The sequence below is a fragment of the Syzygium oleosum genome, unplaced genomic scaffold, assembly GCF_021117445.2.
Source record: "Syzygium oleosum isolate NSW1041296 unplaced genomic scaffold, Sole_v2.1 Sole_v2.05, whole genome shotgun sequence".
NCBI lineage: Eukaryota > Viridiplantae > Streptophyta > Magnoliopsida > Myrtales > Myrtaceae > Syzygium > Syzygium oleosum.
This window is the reverse complement of record NW_026607489.1, coordinates 8,687,964-8,710,579: the sequence shown is the minus strand read 5'-3', so window position 1 is coordinate 8,710,579 and position 22,616 is coordinate 8,687,964. Positions and strand designations below refer to the sequence as shown.

The 22,616-nt window shown below is 41.5% G+C and overlaps 3 protein-coding genes and 1 pseudogene across 5 annotated transcripts; 2 read left to right on the top strand and 2 right to left on the bottom strand.

Moving 5' to 3' along the window:
• Positions 1 to 721: 721 nt before the first annotated feature.
• Positions 722 to 8,427, bottom strand: LOC115681711 (polypyrimidine tract-binding protein homolog 3-like). 2 transcript variants are annotated; one of them, XM_056311596.1, is made up of 15 exons: positions 8,136 to 8,427; positions 7,776 to 7,848; positions 7,341 to 7,412; positions 7,177 to 7,253; positions 6,920 to 7,001; positions 4,691 to 4,814; positions 4,249 to 4,313; positions 4,098 to 4,147; positions 3,925 to 3,966; positions 3,796 to 3,847; positions 3,681 to 3,705; positions 3,512 to 3,525; positions 2,682 to 2,789; positions 2,445 to 2,588; positions 722 to 1,428 (listed from the first exon to the last, which is right to left on the bottom strand). In XM_056311596.1, exons 2-15 carry the CDS (start codon positions 7,830 to 7,832, stop codon positions 1,039 to 1,041), a joined length of 1,302 nt encoding a protein of 433 aa, XP_056167571.1. In that variant the 5' UTR covers positions 7,833 to 7,848; positions 8,136 to 8,427; the 3' UTR covers positions 722 to 1,038. The 2 variants fall into 2 exon arrangements, with proteins under 2 accessions (XP_056167571.1, XP_030461606.1); XM_030605746.2 differs by having other exon boundaries at positions 3,645 to 3,705; positions 8,136 to 8,426.
• Positions 8,428 to 9,419: 992 nt separating this feature from the next.
• On the top strand, positions 9,420 to 14,235 carry LOC115681744 (uncharacterized). Its single transcript, XM_030605796.2, has 5 exons — positions 9,420 to 9,604; positions 9,902 to 9,997; positions 11,316 to 11,441; positions 12,448 to 12,487; positions 13,895 to 14,235. The coding sequence occupies exons 1-5, from the start codon at positions 9,467 to 9,469 to the stop codon at positions 13,966 to 13,968; spliced, it is 474 nt and encodes a 157-aa protein (XP_030461656.2). The 5' UTR covers positions 9,420 to 9,466; the 3' UTR covers positions 13,969 to 14,235.
• A 491-nt stretch (positions 14,236 to 14,726) lies between these two features.
• Positions 14,727 to 21,775, top strand: LOC115681742 (probable hexosyltransferase MUCI70). Of its 2 annotated transcripts, none has more exons than XM_056311292.1 (6): positions 14,727 to 15,260; positions 15,487 to 15,701; positions 15,818 to 15,994; positions 16,066 to 16,221; positions 16,725 to 17,001; positions 21,053 to 21,303. In XM_056311292.1, exons 1-6 carry the CDS (start codon positions 14,885 to 14,887, stop codon positions 21,100 to 21,102), a joined length of 1,251 nt encoding a protein of 416 aa, XP_056167267.1. In that variant the 5' UTR covers positions 14,727 to 14,884; the 3' UTR covers positions 21,103 to 21,303. The 2 variants fall into 2 exon arrangements, with proteins under 2 accessions (XP_056167267.1, XP_030461654.1); XM_030605794.2 differs by lacking the exon at positions 21,053 to 21,303 and adding an exon at positions 21,316 to 21,775 and having other exon boundaries at positions 14,734 to 15,260.
• On the bottom strand, positions 18,726 to 19,789 carry LOC130138147 (uncharacterized; annotated as a pseudogene).
• Positions 21,776 to 22,616: the final 841 nt, after the last annotated feature.

Genomic DNA, 22,616 nt, shown 5'->3' with positions numbered 1-22,616 from the left:
GGCCGCCCGAGGTCGCGCGACCTCAGGGGACGGCCGCCCGAGGTCGCGCAACCCAGTGCGCCGTCGCCCGGGTCGTGCAACCCCGCCGAGGGTCGTTTGGCCTCGGGCGACCGCCGGCACGGCAGATCTAGCTCGCCGGTGGTCGCCCGACCTCGCCGGCCCTTCTCCCTCGCCGGCCGCCCTCGCCGGCTACATGGTGAAGAACAGCTTCAAACCAAAAATAAAAAATAAAAAAAATATTGGTGAACAGTAGCATTCGTGGAATGCTAGCATTTGGCCAATGCTAGACCAAATGCTGAACCAAACACTCCAGCATTTTGGGAAGGGGCTTTCGGGGCTCAAAATCCCTTCCCAAAGCTGAACCAAACACCCCCTATATCTTGTCCATTCTGAATATTAAATCACGTATTCCTTTAGAAATTTAAAAATATTGAAATAACCAACAGCAGTCAAAGGAAAAACCTACATTAAAACCATGAATCCCTGATTTCACAAATGATATCGATCCCGTCCTACTTGGGTGTGTTCAAGAATGCTGTTAAACACACGGAAGTTCAAGGAAATAGAGGAAGACACGAAGTTCAATAATCTCCAAATGCAAAGGATGCCAGAAATACAAAGAGCCCATCTAATCATATCCCCAAAAGACTAGCTATAGCCTTATTGACCTTTTAGCTCGCCAAAGCAAGGATTATGTACGCAAATTGCTTCGATAAAGAGGTAAGAATAAAAGAGCTTAGCTAGGAAATTCCCGAAAATCGAAGAAGTACGGTTAACAGTTCGACAAAGGTTGGAGATTGGCATAAAATACAGGAACGGAAATGCTGGTACAAGTACAAGAGCAGACAAGAATTCGACCGAGCCTTCATCGTAGAGAGCAACCTTCTAATGCAAGAAGCCATTAAATTCTCATCACGTGATTGAGACAATGCAGATAGTAACAGCCTTAACAGATCCTCTAAACAGAGGGTCCTAAGAAAACTAAGTCCGATGCAGCAGACATCAATCATCATCATCACTTCAAACTGCTATCTTCCCTTATATAGCTTGCAACTGAGAGAAGGAAATTCGGATTATCGACCCTGCCATAGAGCTGGCGTGCTTGCACACAAGAGCTTCGGTGGCTTGCTCCTCAGTTTCAAACATAACTAGGGCTTGCTTCTTCCCGTTCATCTCAAAAACCTTGGTACTAACAATGGTACCGTGCTCCTCTAGGAGTGTCACAATCTCCTCTTCCGTAATCTCCTGGGGAAGAGTGGAGAGGTGGATCATCTTCGTAGGAGAGCAACAGTACCGGTAGTTCTTTGCCGCATTACGATTGAAGCGGTTAAGATTCGAATTGCTATACTCGTGTGTTTCAGCACCAGGAGTTATGTTTGGATGCTTCGAGAAATTAACCTCCAATCGCTTCCCAAAAAGCATGGCCCCCTATAGCTCACATAACAGCTCCCAGATTATTGACAAACTTCTATAATAACCGATGCAAAATAATGATTACAGGGAAATGATTCACGTCAAAAGAGAGAGCTCTCAATCAAATTCAAGCAAACACAATTTCATAAAATTAAACAATCATGTGATGTTGCATAGCATTTCCTATTAGCCACAAATATAAGTTGAAGCCCGTTTAGAGACCAACTCGATCGACTTCAGAAGCAACTAATGCTCATTCTGGCAAAAAGAAAAGGAGAAGTGTTCAAATATTCTCTGTACTTTTGGGTTAATTTTAATAACACTACTTGCCGTAAAAATGTACCAAAACTAAGCTCGGCTGAACCCTAAAACATGTGCAGCAGACCATAACACTGAAGAGAATTTATGACAAAGAAACTCCATCATGTGGACCATTGAGCACTTGTGAGAGTAAAGATTACTGACATACTTCTACTGGACAAAAGTTCATCAATCTGTGAAATTATGGAGATTCTTTGCTTGAGGCTTTAACTGCACAACATCAAAAAGGCTTCTTAGGTGGTTAAATTATAGATGCAATGTACTCACACCAACGAAATCTATCAAGTGCATGAGTTTCTGTGATTCTGAGACCTGAAGGTGAAATGCACATCGTCATTTGAGACTGTTTTACATATTCCATATGCACCACAGCCCAAAGTCAACAAGCCTCACTATCCAGTCGCATAGCAGCTGGGAAGAAAAATATGTGTCCTTCATCCGAGGAACCCAGAGAAGGGGATAATAATAAACCAAACAAAGCAAATAAAAACGACTCCGTCAATTACTTCAAAACAGTATATAAATTCCAATTAAAACAATGGAAGCAAAAGATTATACTACTTCAACCATGTGGAAAGAGATACAACTATTAAGATCCGGGGAGAAGAAGTAATTTGCTCTATCCTACAACTAGGGAGGGTTCTAGAAAAGAATTTTCTCATCCTCATCTTAACAGCACAAGTGCAGTTGATAAGTTTATCAGATCTAACCTTTAGAAAGTGTACTGCTAATTCAGCCTGGAAGCCGTCACCCATCTGAACGAGTGCATGATCTGGCTTATTTCGAAGAAGTTTAATCCTGACAATATTTCCATAAAGAGAGAAAAGGTTGAAAAGCTTGTCCTCGTCTATTCCCTGAAACATAAGAAATTGTGTTTTCAATGGTCCAACAGTTGAATCACTTTACAAGCTACCAAAGGCGGCAAGTAAAATCAGAAAAGTACTTACATCAGGATTAAGATTGGAGACAAGGACAGTACACCTATCATTTGTCCCGCTAATTCCAGGGGGTAAGCCTCCTGCAAAGGCAGCTGCAATTGCTGCAGCATTGGGCACCTAGATGAGAGGAATAGGAGACAAAGTCAATGCACCATCAAAGATTTATAGTAGCACAAAATACAGAGAGAACATCAGAAGAGAGATCAGATAATGTCACAACAACGTGATGGGTATGGTGCAGGCCGTCAGTCCAGTGGTTCCAAGACAAAAACCCTATTTTTGTTCCCGGCGTTTTCTTTTACTCCATGGAACCGAACCCTTTCTGAACTCAGTCTTTTTTATGATTCCATGCAAGAAGTTTCAAACCTTTATCCGTGCTAAAACCTCCCTCCACCCCACCAACCCTCCTCCCTGCAAAAAAATAGAGAAGAAAAAACCCTCTCCCTCCATCCTAATCATTCCGTTGGAGGCTGTTTAAGAGAGTATTCTAACAACTGACAACCTTCAAAAGAAAGGTACCCGACTCATGTATAGATGCTTTCTGTGTAAGTGTGTGCCCGAGGGATCAAAATCAGACCAAATAAAAGTATAAGTGATCACACTGCACGCTCACAAAAGTTCAAGGGGTTGTTTGATCATTATTTTACTCACACATAAAAGATGCTACTGTCAATCAAGTGCACGGTAAAAACACATTTTTATGCATCATGCCAAGAATTTATTGAGTGAGGAGAGTGGCAAAAGAAGAACAAACATACAAAGATTATACAATAATACTCCAGCAACTGTACACAACTACCATGAACAGAAAGTTATCTCGCATATAGATCATATCTCACCTGTGGAAATGCAACTGGAGGACCAACAGAAGAGCCAAAAAGAAAGAAGAAAGAAAGTTTATGTTAGTGAATGGCGGCACAAAACATATAAAGAATAGTCTCTAACTGACCCTAAGTTCCTAGAAAAGTTTACCTGAACTGGCTCCAGAAGCTGGAAAAGCATATATACCTCCAGCATCACCATATCCAGCTTGCTTCACCATGACCAAAGAAATATTTTCAGTATCACAAGAGCTTCAGAAAAAAATTGCAAATATTAATGGCAGGACCACAGCCAGACATACTTGTGATGATCTGCCTCTCTGTTCTGCAGGCAGACTTGGATTTGTAAAATCCCTGCGGATAAAGATGAACCACAAATGATGAAAACGACAAATACATAAAATTAACACTCCCCTATGCTGCCAAGTTACCTTGACCGTTCATTGTTGAAGTTCACTTGCAACTCATCAAGGCTGCAAAACAGAAATGGCTAAATTAATATTCAGAAGTCAAGGGAAAACAATCATGAGCAATTAATAGCCTGTTGGCCAGAAATATCCGATAACAAAGAAAATTAAAACTTGAACTAAGGATATGGACATACTTAGAGTACTGGATATCCAGCTGACAACAACCATCATAAATATTACGTCCCTGTGGTATCAAGAATTAGTTCTCCTGCCAGAAGCAATTATGGGAAGTGCCACATGATGCCCCTTACTAAAGGACTGCCACAATAAGGGACTTTTAGATACCTGAAGAGACGTTATAGCTGAAACAGCACTCTGTCGTGATTGATACTGGATAAGGGCTTGAAAACCTAAGAATATAAAGCACAATATTTATCTCTCTCTATCTATACATATTTTGACACATGCATATACTGTCTATAATAAGGGCTAGATCGAACAAATAATGATAACAAGTGACATAGATAATATGCCTTCTTTATGGCTAAATGCATTGCAGATGTGCATGAAGAACTAGCAGATCAAAGTGGGACAAACACGTCACGTGGAAAACTCAAATAGGGTTGTTAAGTACTGCGATTGCCCAAAAAAGAAAGTTCGGGCACAACCCACCTAAATAAGTATCATCCATCCAACTAAAGTACAACGTGCTAGGAGAAAAGAATGCAGAGAGAGAGAGAGAGAGAGAGAGAGAGAGAGAGAGAGAGAGAAACTTGTAGAAGCTGACCAGCCGACTTCTGAAAGGTGACAATCTTCTCTACAAATCCATAAGGAGAAAACACTTGATGCAGCACTTCCACCGTTATAGGGTATAGCATGTGATGTATAGTTACTAAGAGAATTCGATTTGGCTGTGCATCCGAAGTGTGCCCAGAGTAGACCGACATAGAGAAAGAAGAGAGAGAAGAGAATAAATAGAAAAGAATAGTAGAGAAAAGAAGCAGCACCACAAAAGATTATTTATGAATGTCCTACGCGAAACATTGTTCGTAACAATCTCTCCATCGAAAGCATTGTTCTTAGAAAGCTCTCTATCGAAAGCAATAATGAAAGATTTTGGAAAGACAAGAAATGCGGGTTGGAGCAAGTTATCTCCTCCCTTTCCTCTTTATTGAACTTTCCCTGGCTATAATAAATAAATGCCAATGCACCCCAGCCACTCCAGCAACTGGACTGAAAATGAAACAGGTTTGACTTCCCAGAGAAGACTCTATGTCTTTCATTTCATCCTTAATGAGCTATGTTTCTACTCTTTCATAAAGCAGTGAAAGAATATGCTCCTACATATGCAAATGATGAAGTTCATCTTGAAAACTGCAGAGATATATATTTAATGTAGTTATTAAACTCGAAATTTCCACATGGCAGACCACCAGAAGCAAATTCGTCAAATATTCTCATTCGCTCTGGAGATATGCTAAGCAGAAACCGAGAAAACTACCATGTGGTCAGCGATATCATTGCAGATATTTAAGTTCCTGATGTCACTATACTTGCTCAGCTCCTCAAACAAATTTCCAAAGGAATCTTTATAGCTTACATATCTTGCCAGTTTCATCAGGAAACTTAATCCTCTATGTGCATTCCATCAGCAGAATATTCCGAGAAGTCTTCAAGAACAAAGTTATTAAACTTTTAAAGTGAAGCTGCATCTGGTGGCAGCTTCATAAGGCAGAGCCCATTATCTCATCGTGTATATACCTTGTTTACCTATTTTAAGAAGGATTCGAGAATACAAATTATCGTGGTAGCACTGAAATCACCAGATTCCAGTTACAAAGACGATAATGCCCAAGAAACACGAGGAGTGATAAGCAAGGAAGAAAACAATAAAGGCATGGCATATAGTACAATGTCCAACAATTACCTACCAAGAACTAATACCTGCTCTACCCTGAAATCTGCTCTACTCTGTGATGCGATAGCTAGTTCATAATGATGCAATAGAGTGAGATAGTTCTAAGAAAGGAACAAAGGCTGGAAATAGCCTATACTGCTGATTGATGCCACAATTCACCCATAATCTGACCATTAACTATGAAGCTACGTGGAAAAGGGTTTAATTGAAGCTGATGTTCGGGTAAGGGTACAAATTTCCACCAAACTCAGTTCCTTTCCCAAAGAAATCGGTCCTAGGGATAATCAATAAGAATTGACAATAACTATTACCACCAAGAGAAGTATAAAACACCAAGTACCATCCTGGAAGACATTCATATTATCCGGGAGTTTTCCCATATTAACCCTTCAGATAAGGTAAGCCCTTGTTTTAAACATATTATTCGATTTATGCTTATTTAGTTTTAATTTGTCAAACAGCTTTTGATATTTGAACTCTTTACAGCTGGATATTGGCTGAAATCTAACTGTATAATTTCATCCCTCCATCTATCTTTGCCCTTAATCATCCCTCGATCTATCTAAAAGTTGATCCGGCTCATCCAAGTCCTCCAGGCAAAGGTAAACTCAAGTCCTACCCAAGAGACACTAAACCTTGGGGCAGTTGACAGCTTCTCTCCACTTGCCATTCACACTGAAGAGATTGTTACGTTATTTCCAAAAGAAATATCATCTTTTTGTTAATCAGCCGAATGAATGATTAAGTTTTACAACGCTACAATTATGCTACTCCAGTATTAGTGTTCGGCCAGGCTTGACAAATTCCAGAAAAATGCCCGTGCAGCCCATCTACAGGCAAGAAGTTCGGGGATAACAAATTGATTTTTTTCCATCTGATAAATAGACACAGATAGCGTAGACGCAGAAAGATCACAAAAGATAAACTGCGGAAGTCTCTCGAGGACAGCTATACTGATGTTTGCCATTCTACTCTGGTTTCAATAACAACTCTAAGCCCAGAAAAAAGATGTCGCCAAAAAAGATGCTAACTCAAATCAATCAAATAACCAAAGTGCACTGTAAATTCCAAAGAGATAAAAGAAAAAAAGCCGCTGACCTCATCTCCTCGACCCTGAGTGTTCTGGTCCACAGTAGTCAATTCTTGATGGGATGAAAATTGGACATATACATTCCTACCCCTAAATTACAAAAAAAAAAAAATAGCACTTCAAGCTGTTTATAACAGCTACAAAAAATTCATATCATTGTAAAAGAAGGGAAAATGAGGTTTCCCTCAATAATCAGCAGAAGCAGGCAAAAAGAGAAGTTCGCATGTCGGGAAAGAAAGGCTCATTGATACCAAAATAATTATACCTGATTGTTGGCTGAACATTGGTGTAAACCTGCATAGCATTGATAGCAGATGGTACATCCTGCATTTGGAGGAGAGCCTGCAGAAACAAACGGTCAGCAGTTGCATCTTTTAGCTTTAAAGGAAAATGGATAATTCCCAGAGCCATATCTAACAGTAGTCGGACCTGATTCTTCGCACGGAGCATCACAAGCTTAGTAATGACTCCAAACGGCTGAAATAGCTGAAGCAAATCGTTCTGACAGCAAATGGCAACATATTAGCAATCAATGCATTTACTCTACTTATATACAAGTATCGACCACAAATCTTACAGAATTTACTGGGCACGCTCTTCACAACAGATTCTTGACAAAAACTTAACAGCAGATACCAAGACACACATTACTCAAAACGTCAAGATACAACTACTGAATGAAAAACGTCTCCTCTATATTCATCCACTTCTCAAAAGAACAAGAAAATCATTCTCGACTTGACTGCCATTAGTCGTCAGACGTACAGTTAGGTACTCGAACATGATTACCCTTCAGACATACCAAATGACACCATGAAAAAAAATCAAACTTGCATGCGCGGCTATGGTGAGAAAAGCAGATACCTCGGAAATCTCATGACCGACGTTGCGAATGTGGATCACCTTGGAAGGGTCCGCCATCTTTTTCTTCGCCCACCTGAAACAAAACCCACCACGCGACAAGAAGCAGAGATATCACCAACTCCTCAGTCAACGAAGCAATAACAACACCGAACGCGCCGCCGCAGCAAGACTCGATTTTCACAAACAGAACAGGCATTCGCGTAAAAAAGATCGCGCAGCCGGCATCGGAGAGATTAGACGCCCCCCACCCCCCGCGTCCGAACCCAAAGAGGGGAATCGGAGCAAGCCGGACGACGCGCGAGCGATCGAGCGAAGCGACGCGGAAAATGCGGGCGGCGGCGGCGGCGGCGGCCAACTTACTCGCGAGATTCCGGAGGGCCCCCCTCCGCGACGGAAATGCAAAGACGAGAGGAGAGAGGGGAGGGAGGAGAGGGAGTGGAGGATCGAGGACGAGAGCTTGAGCTTGAGCTTGATCTAAGGCTCCTGGTCAGGTACGGCGTGGCTGGCGTGGGGAAGGGAGAGGGAGACCTCTTTCGGGAGAAGCAGACGATGATGGCATGCGAAGAAGAAGAGGAAGAGGAGAAGAGTGAAGGAAAAGCCCTAAATTCGCCATTTTTAACGGTCCTTCCCTTCCACGCTCACGCTCGCTCCAGAAGGAGACGCCGCCCCTTGCGCTGTCCTTTTCCTTCTTTACCCTTTTCTTTTCGGATAATTAGTGGAATTTATTTTTGTTCTCCCTTCTTTAGTTGTTGTGATTTTGCTCATCTTTTCGAGTTCGAAAAAGATACTTTTCGTCCAAATGCAATATATCTAGAATTTAAATTGTTGTGTATAACGAGGCGCGCGATTGTACATGCAAAGAAAGTTCGTGCTTTTGCTTTCATTTGGTGAAAAGAAAATGAGTAATTATCTTGAGGAAATGAGTGATTACGACAAATATGATGATGAAAAAGTGATTTTATAGAAGTAATTATTGGTCAACTAAAAAATTACTTAGTCAAGTGTGCAAATAATCATTTTTGAGTCACACGATATAGATAAATATATAGCACACGTTAGTTCAATCCTTTTTTGTTTCTAGCTGTTAAAGATATATCTCAAATCAATAGTTGATAGCGAAATAAATGCACCACAAATTGGAGAAAATTTTATTTTCTTTGCCACAGCAAGGGAGTCAATTTGGTACTCGTTAATTTTTGTGGACAGAATACAAATTTTTAACTGGACATTCGTAGCAATGGTAAACCAAAAATACAAAAACTTTCTTCCTTAATACGAAAAAAAGCAAGCATCAACTTTGGATTATATATATATAGTCGTGTGATTTAGTTAAAAAAAATTATTTTACCTAACGACAATTATTTTCAATTATTTTCACTCATTTCCCTGTTACCCATCTTAACTCGTGCCATAATATACTAATTGCAGATTAAAATAGAAACGATTAAATCCGAAGATGCGGACCTTTTGTACCGAAATTGAAAAATGCGGGACTTTTTAGGGGAAATTCCGGGAATAATGTCTTTTTGAGGGGTCTAGAAAAGGGGAAAAGCGAAAAGTTAAAGGACGCGTTTGAAAAACTTCCTCTTTCGGGAAATCGCCCCCACATGCGGGCGCCAATCTGCGCCATTTTTCCAGATTTCAAAACCCTCGCCAATTCGAGAGCGAGGGAGACTAGGAGAGAGCGAGAAATGGCGCCCGATCACCACCACCACCACCACCATCCATCGACCGATCAGCTGGTCAATCTCTTCCACAAGTCCCACCACGATCTCGCCGTGATCCATCACCGGCTCGAGAGGGAGTTTCACCAGATTTATCCCGACAACGTAAGGAATTCGCGCACCTCCCGCCGTCGATTCTGCGTGCTCTTCATTCGAGCTGATCGATTGATGAATCGGATTTCGATTTCGTTTCTCACAGTTTGCGTAAATCGATTGATCGTCGCTCGCGTTTGTTTTGTAGATGAGATCATGATTCTAGAATTTTCTATGTTTGTTCTGGATTTTTCGGGGACTGAAGTCGATGGACATTTGTTTTTTTGCGAATTGGAATGCTAGAGTTCATGTTGTTTAGGTTTTGTCTCGATTTGTACAGCGCAGTGAGGTTGTTTTTGCGTTTTGCAGGCTAATCCGTTGAAGCTGGTTACCAGGATCAAGAAGGTGCTGGAGGATGTGTCGTCCTTGAAAGATCAGTGCCAGGAACTTCTAGTGGCGAAGCAGGTGCATTTCTTATTTTCTTTTAAAATATTTTGAATTCCAATCTGATTTTGAGATGCTGAAAAAATTTCTTAATACGGTTTGAGGGCTTGGGCACGTAAAGTCGAATCCAACATTTATTCCTCAGTTTGTTTGCTAAGGATCTATGATGTGCATCCAGTTATCCTTATGGTTGTAAGTTCGTAATGTTGGCTTTAATAAATACTGCTGATGGTATAATGCGTTTTATTTTTTTGGTCGGAATAAAATAATGCGTTTAAAAGCACTTCTATAATATCATTGAGTTATAACTGGATTTAGCTATCAACTATGGTGGCTATGTTATGTGAAACTTTACAAGATGCCAGACATTTCACATGTGAGAGTGTTGTATAAATGCTGAATCAACTACTGCCTATCAGATGATTAGTTGATATTGCATTGGCTCTTAGCTTAGGTTCTGATAATTACCAAGGCAAGTCTAATGGAAAATTTGTGAATATAGCCTGACAGTTGAATTTTCAGCTGAATTGTAGGTAATAAGTCGTTGGAGGTACAGACTGATTGGACTGTATCACATCAATCTTTTGAACCGGTAACAATCAAGGTTCAAGACCATTTGAGGACCTTGAAAGTTATTTTGGGATAATTCTTCCATTCTCCAAACATGTCCTTGGTTATGGAGCAGAGTTGGATGCACTGCATCACCTTTCGGTCGAACAACCTGTTCACAATGCAGCTGCTTTTGAAATGCCAAATGATAATAAGCACCTTCTAGCCAAGTGGTACTTTTGTATTCAAAGTTTCCCATTGATTAAATTTCTGTGGATCAGGGCATAAAAGAAAAAGATCATAGCAACAATTGCAAGGGATTCGCATTTCCTAGTTTATGCTGTCTGCAAAGCTCAATAAGTGGGAAAACTCTTATATTTCATAGATACAAACAACAATAGCTGAGCGTTATGCCACTGAGCGGTGTTAGCTGTATGGATCCTCTTATGACATTCCACTTTGAGTTGTGCTTATAATACATTCTTCATATAGTAATTTAAGCACGTTAATATGGGCACACCCATCTGTCATTTTTGGCATTACCTCTGTTATGATTTTGAATGTCATCTTCTAACTGATCATCTTCATAACAACTGCCAAAACATAACTTGAGCCATAGAGGAGAAATACTCATTGGGTTGATGTTGGCACCCTACCAAATATGAACGGTGATGATTTGGATATGCCCCCACCTCAATCTCTTTGTTTGTTTGTGCGCATGTGTTTGAGAGAGAGAGAGAGAGAGAGGTACGTGTTCTACTAACTTCATATAATTCATTTGAACCTGCAGGACTTGATTGACCAGGCACGGACAACTCTTGTTGGAAATAGAGGCTTACTCAGGAAGATGCAAGCATCTGTCTCAATTCCCCTTATCAGTGATTCTGAAGATTCTGCATATGCTAACTTTAACCAGGTTTACATCATTCTTAATTTCTTATGATGCTCTGGAAGATTTACTCTGTTTTCAGCTCTAATGAAAGGATAAGCTATATTACTGGTAAAAGTCCAGAAAGTCCAGATAGAAGGTATACACTACATTATGCATCATGAAGGATTGGGGATGTGGATATTGAGTATTCCATCATTTTATTCCCAATATCACCATTCCAGGCTTCTTTGAAAATTTTAGGTGCTAAAATTATTTAACTCGAGTTACTATTTTTCCAAATACTTCAAAAGCTCAAGAGTCTAAGATAAGTTTTTTCCAAGGACTTTATATTTCTCTACTTTCTGGACATGTTTAAAATTTGATAGTTGGCTTGATGTTGTGGCCACTGGCCAATTATCTTTCTTTCTGCATATGCAACTGAAAGACGATAAATGGAGAGAGAGTCAAAATATAGGTCTGATTGACAGAAATGGTTGTCTCGAAGAAAATCAAGGATACTAACAGTCCCATTAGATTATACAATATGTTGCATTCCACTGCTTATAATCAATGAATGGAAGAAATCAGATGTATTTGCTCAACCAAATAGTGATCTGCATCTCTTATTGCCGGTTTAGTTGAGTTTTTTTGTTTTTTCTGTGATATTTAATCATTGATCATATTATTACTATGAGTTTACAGTCTTCATTGCTTGATTCCATTTCAAATAAACCGGTGGTTCTGATTTTGATTGAACTGCTTTAGCAAACACGCTTACCTCAATGGTTGCCTATTTTCCAAGTGGAGTCTGAAGTGTGTGCTCCATTTGCCAGCAAGCAACCAATACTAAGTCACTGGCAAGATTTTGCTTTAAACAACCCATGGAAAGATATTCATGGGCGGTTTATTCGTGTCAATATATGCAGCTTGCCACATAAATCATTTGATCACCGCTTTTCTACACTCCAAAACAAGCATCCATGAATCCAAAAATATGTGCACAGAAGGCCGGAGACTGTCTAAAAATTCCATTTATCCTCAACTCTTGCAGATTATTGATGAGTGGACAAAGCAAGTCCAATCAGCATCAGGTAAAATCATGCTGCTCTTAAGTTTATTACTGAATGTTCCCTTCTTGACATAGTTGATCTTGACAAAGAATATGGCTGCCATAGTACCATGCCCGATTTTATGAGGTGAAATGGCCTAATCTAAGCGTGTGATCTTTGACAAGCCTGGAACCTGGAGAAGGGAAAGTAGGTTCATGAAAATATCCTCTTTCTTTGAAACTGTGGCTATGGATAGGTTATCATTTAGCTTAATTATATCAAAATAAGTTCTCCATGGATTAGTCCTTTGCAGCAATTACCTTCATCTTCTTTAATTGTACATTATTTAAGTACTATGACGTTTCATAACATCTATAGATCACATAACCGTAGAAAATAATTCATCTTGATTGTCATAGAGGGGAAAATCGGCAGAAGCAGCAGAGTGAACCTTAGGAAGTTGGATGACTGTTTACTTCTTACCATACATCCAGTCGATTCCTTCTCTCATCCTCTCTTCCCAGTACACAAGCCTCATCTTGTACTTAGGGTGGCCTTCTTTGTGGTGTTCTTCTTTGGCTGCAAGTTCAATAAAGTTGATGAAGCTTTTTGCTTGTCACTGTACATTGGCTGTGAAAGCCACATCTTTAGCACCCAATTCTGTTTCTGCCAACCTATAAAATTATAGTCAATGACTGTGGTATGAAGGCTTTGCCAGATGTTTCTTTCAAATTATCTTCATTTTCTCGTTCCCTAAGCTGCTATTTGTTTTTCTCGCCAAAGGAAAGCCGCCCTTCATTTGGAATCGTCTTCCCTGCTCACTCTCACACGTCTTCATTGTAGTTTGACAAATTTCTTTTAGCATAAGCAGAAAATTCCAATTTTTTAGTTGGTGGTGGATCATGGTTGTTGGGGCAACTTGCAGGCACGTGCAAGTTAAACGCATTGGATATGTATGCATTTTATGAAAGCTTATAGTGTAGTCATATTTTTCAATGCGTGACATTTCTCTCAGAAATTTATGACACTGAAATATGGCTAATCAACACAAAGTAAATTTTTGCACCTTTAAATGGTTGCATTTGTTCTATATTTTTTTAAATTGGTGGTGGTAATTAATCTAGCTGTTCATATATTAAATTTGATTACCAATTGCACAGTTCATCACTTTACATTGAGTTGTTCAGATTCAGAGTGAATGTGTATATAAATCCAACTAAACTTAGCTTTAGAAGTAGAGGGCAGTTGTTTGGACTTGTGACTGACAGCAGTATGATTATGTAGGCGACTTGCCTTTTATCGTATCTTTACGCTGCAAAGAAAATGAAATTGCGACTAGCACACAGAATGTGCCAGAAAGTTTTTTGGCTGAATCAGAGTCAAACAAAACGTCTGCTGAGAATGACATAATGAGCAAACATCTCAAGCAGTTTCCTATCATTCATGCAGGGGCCAAGGAGCATGTAGCAGATGCTGAGGACTTGAACAAGCTACTCTTCTCAGCCATAGTGCAGAATGGGTGAGACCGAGAGGGCTTTCTCTGGAGTGATTCCATGCAATTGTCTTCGTGTGTTGAGAAGTTTTAAAAGTTGGTTTTGGTTGTTCACCTTATAGTTGGTAGAAATTTTAGTCGTCGAGAGCACAAAAGGGCTTTGGAGTGCTAGTTATGTAGACCCCTCTCTCTCTCTCTCTCTCTCTCTCTCTCTCTCTCTCTCTCTCTCTCTCTCTCTCATGGAAAATTTGCTTCGTTTCAATGTGATTCTCGAGCATCCTTTCCCCTTCTTTATTCCGACATCTGATTTTCTAATTCCGATTGGCTTCAATGTGTTCATAAATTCAAAATAAACTTTCGTAACACTCCGCTGTCATAGTGAAGCGAGCACTAATTCCAGTCCATCCTCTAAAACTATCCTAATTGGATGCGTTCCCCATTCGTCCCAAAGCCTCGAATTAGGTTTCGTTGCATTCCGATTTTCAGTTTTGATCTTCGAGATTGGTGATTCTACCTTTTTAAGTTCTTCAATCCGAACCAAGCTAGTTGTGAGGCTAAATCGGATTTTTGCCTGATTTTGGACCTTTGTTATAAAAAAAAACAAAGAACCGAAATCATTTACAAATTATTTACGGCTTTGAATCAAATTAATTTGCCCAATTTGTGGCAATCAACATCCTCCAAAATCGACGTCTTCGTATCTCGAAATGAACTGAATTCGGCCGCCGACTTTGCATGATTTCGTGCGATCCTGATCTCATGCAAATATCTGAAATTTGATCAACAACTCAACAGTCCAAAAAAAAAAAAAACAGTAAGAAAAGAAAAACAAGTGCAGAAGAACGGAACAGAGAAAGCAAAACACACGGAAAAAAGCCCCGCTCAGTTCTCTCGCAGAGTTGATCCCTAATCTCCCAAATCAAGCTCGATATCGTCTCCCGTCGGCGATGCTCAACGACAACGGCAACGTGTCCATCGCCGTCGTCTCCGACGATGACCCCGACGAGCCCGGCCGGGTGCGGGCCCGCGCCCGGAGGAAGCGCAAGAGGCCCGGCCTCCGCGTCCGGGGGGAGCTCACCCCGCGGCTCGTCCGCTTCCTGGTGAGGTACTGGATCCTCCTGATCCTCGTCGCGGCCGCCGGGCTGCTCCTGTTCGAGGCGTCCAGGATCGGGAGGCAATCCGGGCCCGGGGAGGTGAGGACGAACAGGCCGCCGGCGGGGGGCGACGGAGGATTCGGTTCGCGAGCCGTGAAGAAGCCGAGCTCGGAGGGCAACTTGAACCGCTTGGATCCGACGACTCGAGTCGTCGGCGGCGTCAGAGAACGTAAGCGACGGTCGCAGCTGCGTGTCTGTGTGTTCGTTTCCGTGGTTTCATGAAAGCTCCAGCTTTTTGCAATTTCCATTTGCTGAAGTTGAGGAAGATGATTTAGTTCGATGCTGGCCGATAACGTGTTAGACACGATTTCATTGCCTGATGTCTTTTGCAGTTTTCTCTATTGTACAGTAGCTCATTTAGCACGCACTGAATTGACAATGTCGGCCCATCTCAGGTTGCTTGAAGCTCCTGCCTCTTGAAGAGCTTCAGCAGTTGGATATCCCTGTCGCGGAAGCGTCCGGTAGCCCCTTGAAGAATTTGATATACTTGTCGGAAAGCTCTCCTTCCGATCGGGAGCATGCGTCGTTCTCTCGGCAGCAAGCAGCACGGGCGAGATTTAACCTATTCACCGGAAACCAAACTCTTGATCAGAGGGAGGAAAGTTTTCAGGTCGGGAGCTTTACGCCCGTGATGCTCATCGAATTAGCTAAAGGTCAATTCGGATTTTCTTTGCTGCAAAGCGTGTTCGATGCTGTAGCTTACTTCGGAAATTTTGTTTCTTGCAGGTGAAAGGAACCGTTAAAGCACACTGTGGATTTTACAGTGACAGTGGAGGGTTTAAGATTTCCGAAGAGGACCAGACCTACTTGCAAAGTTGCAAGGTTGCGGTGGCTACTTGCGCATTTGGTGGAGGTGATGATCTTTATCAACCTATAGGAATGACTGAGTCATCAATTAAAAGGGTCAGCATTTGCTATACAAAGGTCCTGCGTCTTTCTTTAGGTTCTTGGGTGTAATGACATCGATGCCGCAGGTTTGCTATACCGCGTTCTGGGATGAAATCACTCTTGCAGCTCAAGAACAAGAGGGGCATAGAGTCGGTGAGGATGGATACATTGGAAAATGGCGTGTGGTAGTTGTCAGGAATCTCCCATTCATGGACCAAAGATTGAATGGTAAAATTCCAAAGGTAGCTGCTGAACTCATGATTTGGTGTCATTTTATGCAGTGAACTATTAGTTCATACTATCTGTCAGCATAACATTCTTTGTCTGAATGTTTCTTTGATTTTCATCTGATCGCTATTGCTCTTTAGCATTTCAATTAAAGTTTAACGGCAATAAGTACGACACATAAAGAGTACAGAGTTAAATTCAAATAGAAGCATGACCTGCTTCCACTTCACCTTGCTAACCAAATACTGAATCACCCAACAACCCTCTTTCTTTCACAAACAGGAAAGAACGGGTAATGTAAACTGGCAAGGCTGGCACTTCTTACGACTGCACAACTTGCAAGGCATAACTGTGCATATTATTTTAATTATCATAACGGATCCTTTTTCTATATCATGCTATCCAATATAGTTATGTTCAATGCTTTTGTGATCATTTCTTACAAGATGTGAAGGGGCACTAGAGTGTGCATGCATATTATCATGTCTAAGTTTTAAACTTATTTGATTGTCAACAGATGTTGGGGCACCGTCTCTTTCCCAATGCAAAGTACTCTATATGGGTTGATTCAAAGTCCCAATTTAGGAGGGATCCTCTAGGGGTGCTAGAGGCACTACTTTGGCGGTCAAATTCAGTTCTTGCAATTTCTGAGCATGGAGCTCGTAGTAGTGTGTATGATGAGGCTAAGGCAGTTGTTAAGAAAAATAAGGCCACTCCAGAAGAAGTTGAGGTGCAGTTGACTCAATATCGACATGATGGCCTTCCTGAGGATAAGAGATTTAATGGGAAGAAAGGTATGTTATGCTGTTATTTTCATAATTTATCAGCTGGATTTACCATAACAAATATATGCGGCATTTTATAACTTGGTTCCCATCTTATTATTGTACCTTTTATGCCAAGTTCCAATTCATGGTTTCCTGTCTCTAGTACTGTTGATTGCTTAAATGCTCCACATGTGTCCTGTTAAGTTTGCTACTGTTTATTTGGAACTCGAGCCTTGCCTCCAGATGTTTAGGTTTATATTTCATTAGGAATGACTCTATTTTATTGAGAAATAGAGAGAGAGAGGGAAAAGCTTGTATTGTATTCACAACTAGTGTCCAATACATATACCAAAAATAAGACCTAAAGGTCCTAAGGACCACTTTACCCTTTTACTACTTCTAACAGTCCCCATCAAGCTGGAGCATAGATATTAATCATGCCCAGCTTGTTACAAATATATTCTATCCTCCCATTACCCAAAGGTTTAGTAAAAATGTCTGCAAGTTGTTCACCGGTTCGAATATGATTGGGAATGATCATTCCACTCTGCAACTTTTCTCGAATAAAGTGACAATCAACCTCAATGTGTTTTGTTCTCTCATGAAACACAGGATTGGAAGCTATATGCACTGCAGCTTTATTGTCACACCATAGAGTCATGGGTACTGAAGCTTTGAAGCCTATCTCAGTCAATAACCGTTGAATCCACACTAATTCACATGTCACTTGTGCCATGGCTCTATATTCTGACTCGGCACTCGAGCGTGCAACAACATTTTGTTTCTTACTCTTCCATGATACTAGATTTCCTCCAACCAAGGTACAATAGCCGTAGTTGATCTTCTATCATCCGGAGACCCCGCCCAATCAAAGATCGTGAGAATCCTTCGACTTTGCTATGACCATGATTTTGGTAAATAATTCCTTTTCCTGGAGTCTTTTTCAAGTACCTCAATATCCGAATAATTACATTCCAATGAGATGTACGAGGAGAAGATAGAAACTGGCTTACCACACTAACTGGAAAGGCAATATCTGGTCGAGTGACTGTGAGATAATTCAGTTTTCCTACCAGTCTCCTATATCTCTCCGGGTTATCAAGAGTTTCTCCTCCCTCAGCAGCTAGTTTGACCCCTTGTTCCATGGGTGAATCAAGAGGTTTTGATCCCAACATACCTGTCTTATTAAGCAAATCCAGCACATATTTTCTTTGTGATAGAACAATACCTTTATGTGACTGAGCAACTTCAATTCCTAGGAAATACTTCAATTTTCCTAAATCCTTAGTCTGAAACTGTTAGGTCTCAGATTCTTGGAGGAGAGGCTGTCGCATCACTCACGGATACGTTTGCTCAGGTACTTCGGGTATCTTGTGAGTCTCCTCAGGATATTACACCTATGGCAGATAGTTCAGCTCTTGTGTTCCAATCTTGATCGGGTAGCGGTAGCAGGAGTGATGGAGGAAATCATGGAGGATATAGTGGACGTGGTGGCCGAGGGGAGGCCGAGGTGAAGGACCAGGGAGAGGCCAAGGCCAACAGCACGTGTCTACTAACAACTCAGGGGCAATACGGACGTGTCATTACTGTGGGAAAGCTGGCCATATTCAAAAATTTTGTTACAAGTTACATGGAACATCAGTGCAGCAACAACAGTTTGCACATACTGCTTCTGGTACTGATTCTTCTCCACAGTCTTCTGAAGGCAAGGAACGTCTTCAAGTACATACAACCCCCCTGCCTCATGTCCTCTACCAATCGTCCTCTTCGTGGCCAGATCCTAAAAAATACAAGAATCAGGGTAGAATGTTACTGAATACTGAAAGTTTTTGGTTAATTTACTGATAGACATGAGGTTAAACGGAAATTAAGGAAGATAAAGCATTGAGGACAATGGCAAGGAAGGAGTTGGATAAACTGTGCCAACCCCCTTAACATGTGTAGATGATCCATTGGCTATGGATACCGTGGATGAAGATGAAGTAAGAGAGGAAAATATACCTGAAAGACCTGACATGTGGTCAAAAGCCCCTGAATCAATGATCCAAGGACAAGAAGCAGCTGAAAGGCATGTAGTCGCATTACCTGTCTGTACCAAAGTAGCAGTGGAAGAAGCAGGCTATGAAATCTGAGACTGGGTGTACCGTGCAAACTCTTTATCAAACATAACAACTACCTTGCCTTCAGAAGACTGTGGAGAAGAATCAGTACCAGAAGCAGTATGTGCAAACTGTTGTTACTGCACTGATCTTCCATGTAACTTGTAACAAAATTTTTGAATATGGCCAGCTTTCCCACAGTAATGACACGTCCGTATGGCCCCTGAGTTGTTAGTAGACACATGCTGTTGGCCTTGGCCTCTCCCTGGTCCTTCACCTCGGCCCCCTCCTCGGCCACCATGTCCACTATATATTTCCTCCATCACTCCTGCTACCGCTACCCGATCGAGATTGGAACACAAGAGCTGAACTATCTGTCATAGGTGTAATATCCTGAGGAGACTCATGAGATACCCGAAGTACCCGAGCAAACGTATCCGTGAGTGATGCGACAGCCTCTCCTCCAAAAATCTGAGACCTAACGGTTTCATATTCAGGACCAATGCCTGCTAGATACACCATTACAGCCAATTGTTCTCTTTGAAGTTGCATTTGCTGAATATTGGCTGAAATGGGAAGAATAGCATTCAACTCCTCATACATTCTCTTAAACTCAGCAAAGTATTGCGTCATAGTACGTCCCTTCCTTTCAGATCGGTAAAACTCCTGCGATAACTCATAAACTCGTGACAGGTTATTTTGGCCAGAATATAATACATTCAAACACTCCCACATTTTTTTGACCGTGTCAATATGAGTTACTAGATCAACTATATTATTTTCCATAGCATTTAACATCTGACCAAGGATGCATGCATCAACAATATCCCAATTTGCATCATCTTCGGGTTTCGGCTCAGTTATGTGTCTAATCTGATTCCTGCCTGTCAAAGTAAGCTTCACAATTTTGTTCCATTGATGGAAGTTAGAACTACCCACAAGCTTCTTATCAGTAATTCGATTAGACGAAGAGGACATCACCTTAGTCATCACAGGATTATTCCTCTTAGAATCACCTATCCTTCAATATCCCAGCAGACCGTATACTGGCACAACAATTCAGCACTTCAATAGACCATATACCACAACAATTTAACAATCCAACAGACCGTATACTGGCTCCCAAGCCTCGTCAACGTTACCAGCCTTCCTCCACAACTCCACCAATCAATAAACCATAACCCGATTGATCAAACATCCATAATCTAAGGTCTAACAACCAAGCAATCTAACCTGGCCAGTATTGAAGAGCGACAAAAGCAAGCAAGGCAACAACGACAGCATAGTCCAGCAACAAAACCACTGCAGGCAACTATGAAAAGGCTAAGAACACCTTCCTGCCAGCTTGAAATCCATCTTGAAGAATTTTCATTTGCTTGTCATTCCATCGAGGGACAATAACACAATCTGAAACTACCGGCCAGTTTCACAAATTTCTTGCATAAAGCAATTCCAGAGGAACAAAGGAACAAAGGAACAAAGGGGGAGAGACCTTCAGTTCACATCAATGGCGAGGAAACCTCCAATCACCAGGCTCGTGTGACTCGCACGACCTGAATCGCGCGAGCTGGAGCCCCGCGCGAGCTGGGTCGTGCGGCTGGAACCCTGCGCGAGCTGGAGCCCCGCGCGAGCTAGAGCCCCGCGCGAGCTGGGTCGCGCGGCTGGAACCCCGCACGAGCTGGGTCACGCGAGCTGGAGCCCCGCTCGAGCTGGGTCGCGCGAGCTGGAGCCCCTCGCGAGCTGGGGTCGCCGGCGACGGGTTGTTCCGGTGACAGCAACGGCGCCGGCGACGGGTTGTTCCGGCGGCAGCGGCTAGGGTTGGGGCTCTGATACCATGAGAAATAGAGAGAGAGAGGGAAAAGCTTGTGTTGTATTCACAACTAGTGTCCAATACATATACCAAAAATAAGACCTAAAGGTCCTAAGGACCACTTTACCCTTTTACTACTTCTAACATTTATATATCTCACCTGTTGTAGTATTATCATTCCGGGAAGAGCTGTTTTTTCTTCTTTCCCTTCTCGGTTGAGGTTGGGGGCATGAACGTGAGGTAAAATGAGCCCTAGGGTGGGTGTCGAAACTAAAAACTCAAAACTTCCCACGGAAATGGCATGCTATATTGGCAAGAGATGCAAATATAAGAAGACTTAAGCTTTTCACCTGGTCTTGTTAGAGGCAGTGTGGGACTTAAATTGTCAACAATGCTTCTAAATCTAAATGATGGCATTGTCGATCTGTGCAGCATTATCTGAAGCATCTGTGATTGTGAGGGAGCATACACCATTGACTAATCTATTCATGTGCCTCTGGTTCAATGAGGTCGTGCGGTTCACATCAAGGGATCAGCTAAGCTTCCCATATGTACTTTGGCGGTTGAAGGTACTCAAAAACATCCACATATTCCCTGTATGCACCCGCAAAGATCTTGTCAACAGCATGGGCCATATACGCAAGGCCAAGCCCTTGGTCAGTTGATTTGGATACTCTTTGGCAGGTTCTAACTTCAATTCTTAGAAAGGAAGGTTTTAGAAGAATATTTTTCAAATTTCTTTATTTTTTTTATTTAGGATCACTGTAAATTTGTTCTGCTGATGGAATTGTACCTTTTGATGGGCATTCTAACTTTCCATTCTTCTTTCAATTTTTATTGATTTCGCGAATGTTATTTATTCGATTCATGTTACGGATTGTTTACTCTAGAACTTTCAAGCTCCATGTGCAGGAGAGGCAAATCTTGAATTCAGTTATTAGTTCTTACAAATTATCAGATGATTATGTACCAAGAAAGGAACATGAGCTTGGTAAGTGGCTCCTTGAGCCAGGCGGCGGCGGAATCTGCACCGACATTAGGGAGTTGAAATACAAGTGCAGTGAAAAACTTGAGCGGCAAACTAGAACTTGAATTTCATCCAAAAAAAAACTAGAACTTCAAAAGAATGTGCGGGAAAATCCGGTATCTAATGATAACTTGCTGTTTGGTTATTCATCTGTGTTCTTTCCTCTCTTTCTACCTTGCTTTCTTGTTTTTGAACCTTAGTAGTTAGCACACATTACACAAAACCCCCATGCCTAAAAAGCTCGACTTTAGATTTTTCTGTGATTGTTTCCGCCTAATTTACTGCTAAGGCTGACTTTCTGATTCTTGATTTTCAGCTTTGACATCAACAGTCACTCGTTTGTTCCACCTGAAAGAGTTAGGCTTTAGTTACACAATTAATCCCAATAGTCGGCTCTCATCTATTTAATTCCTTAAATCCATTTGCTTGTTGCACGGTTCCAGCCTCAGCTAACCTTAATAATCTCTTTCGTCGACAATCTGCGGCGATCAACATCCACCTCCTGTCTCCGAAAAAACATTTGTCGTGTTGCTCCATATTTAGCTTGCTCGTACTAACACGCTCACCAAGCTTGAAATATGCATTTTGTTTAGTCAAGTTCGCTCGAACCTTTTTTAAGACAACCAAGTTGGCCATGGTACTCCCTAATGCCACCATGATTATAAGGTTATCGAGATCAAATCGGTACGTTCATCCCTTTTTACTG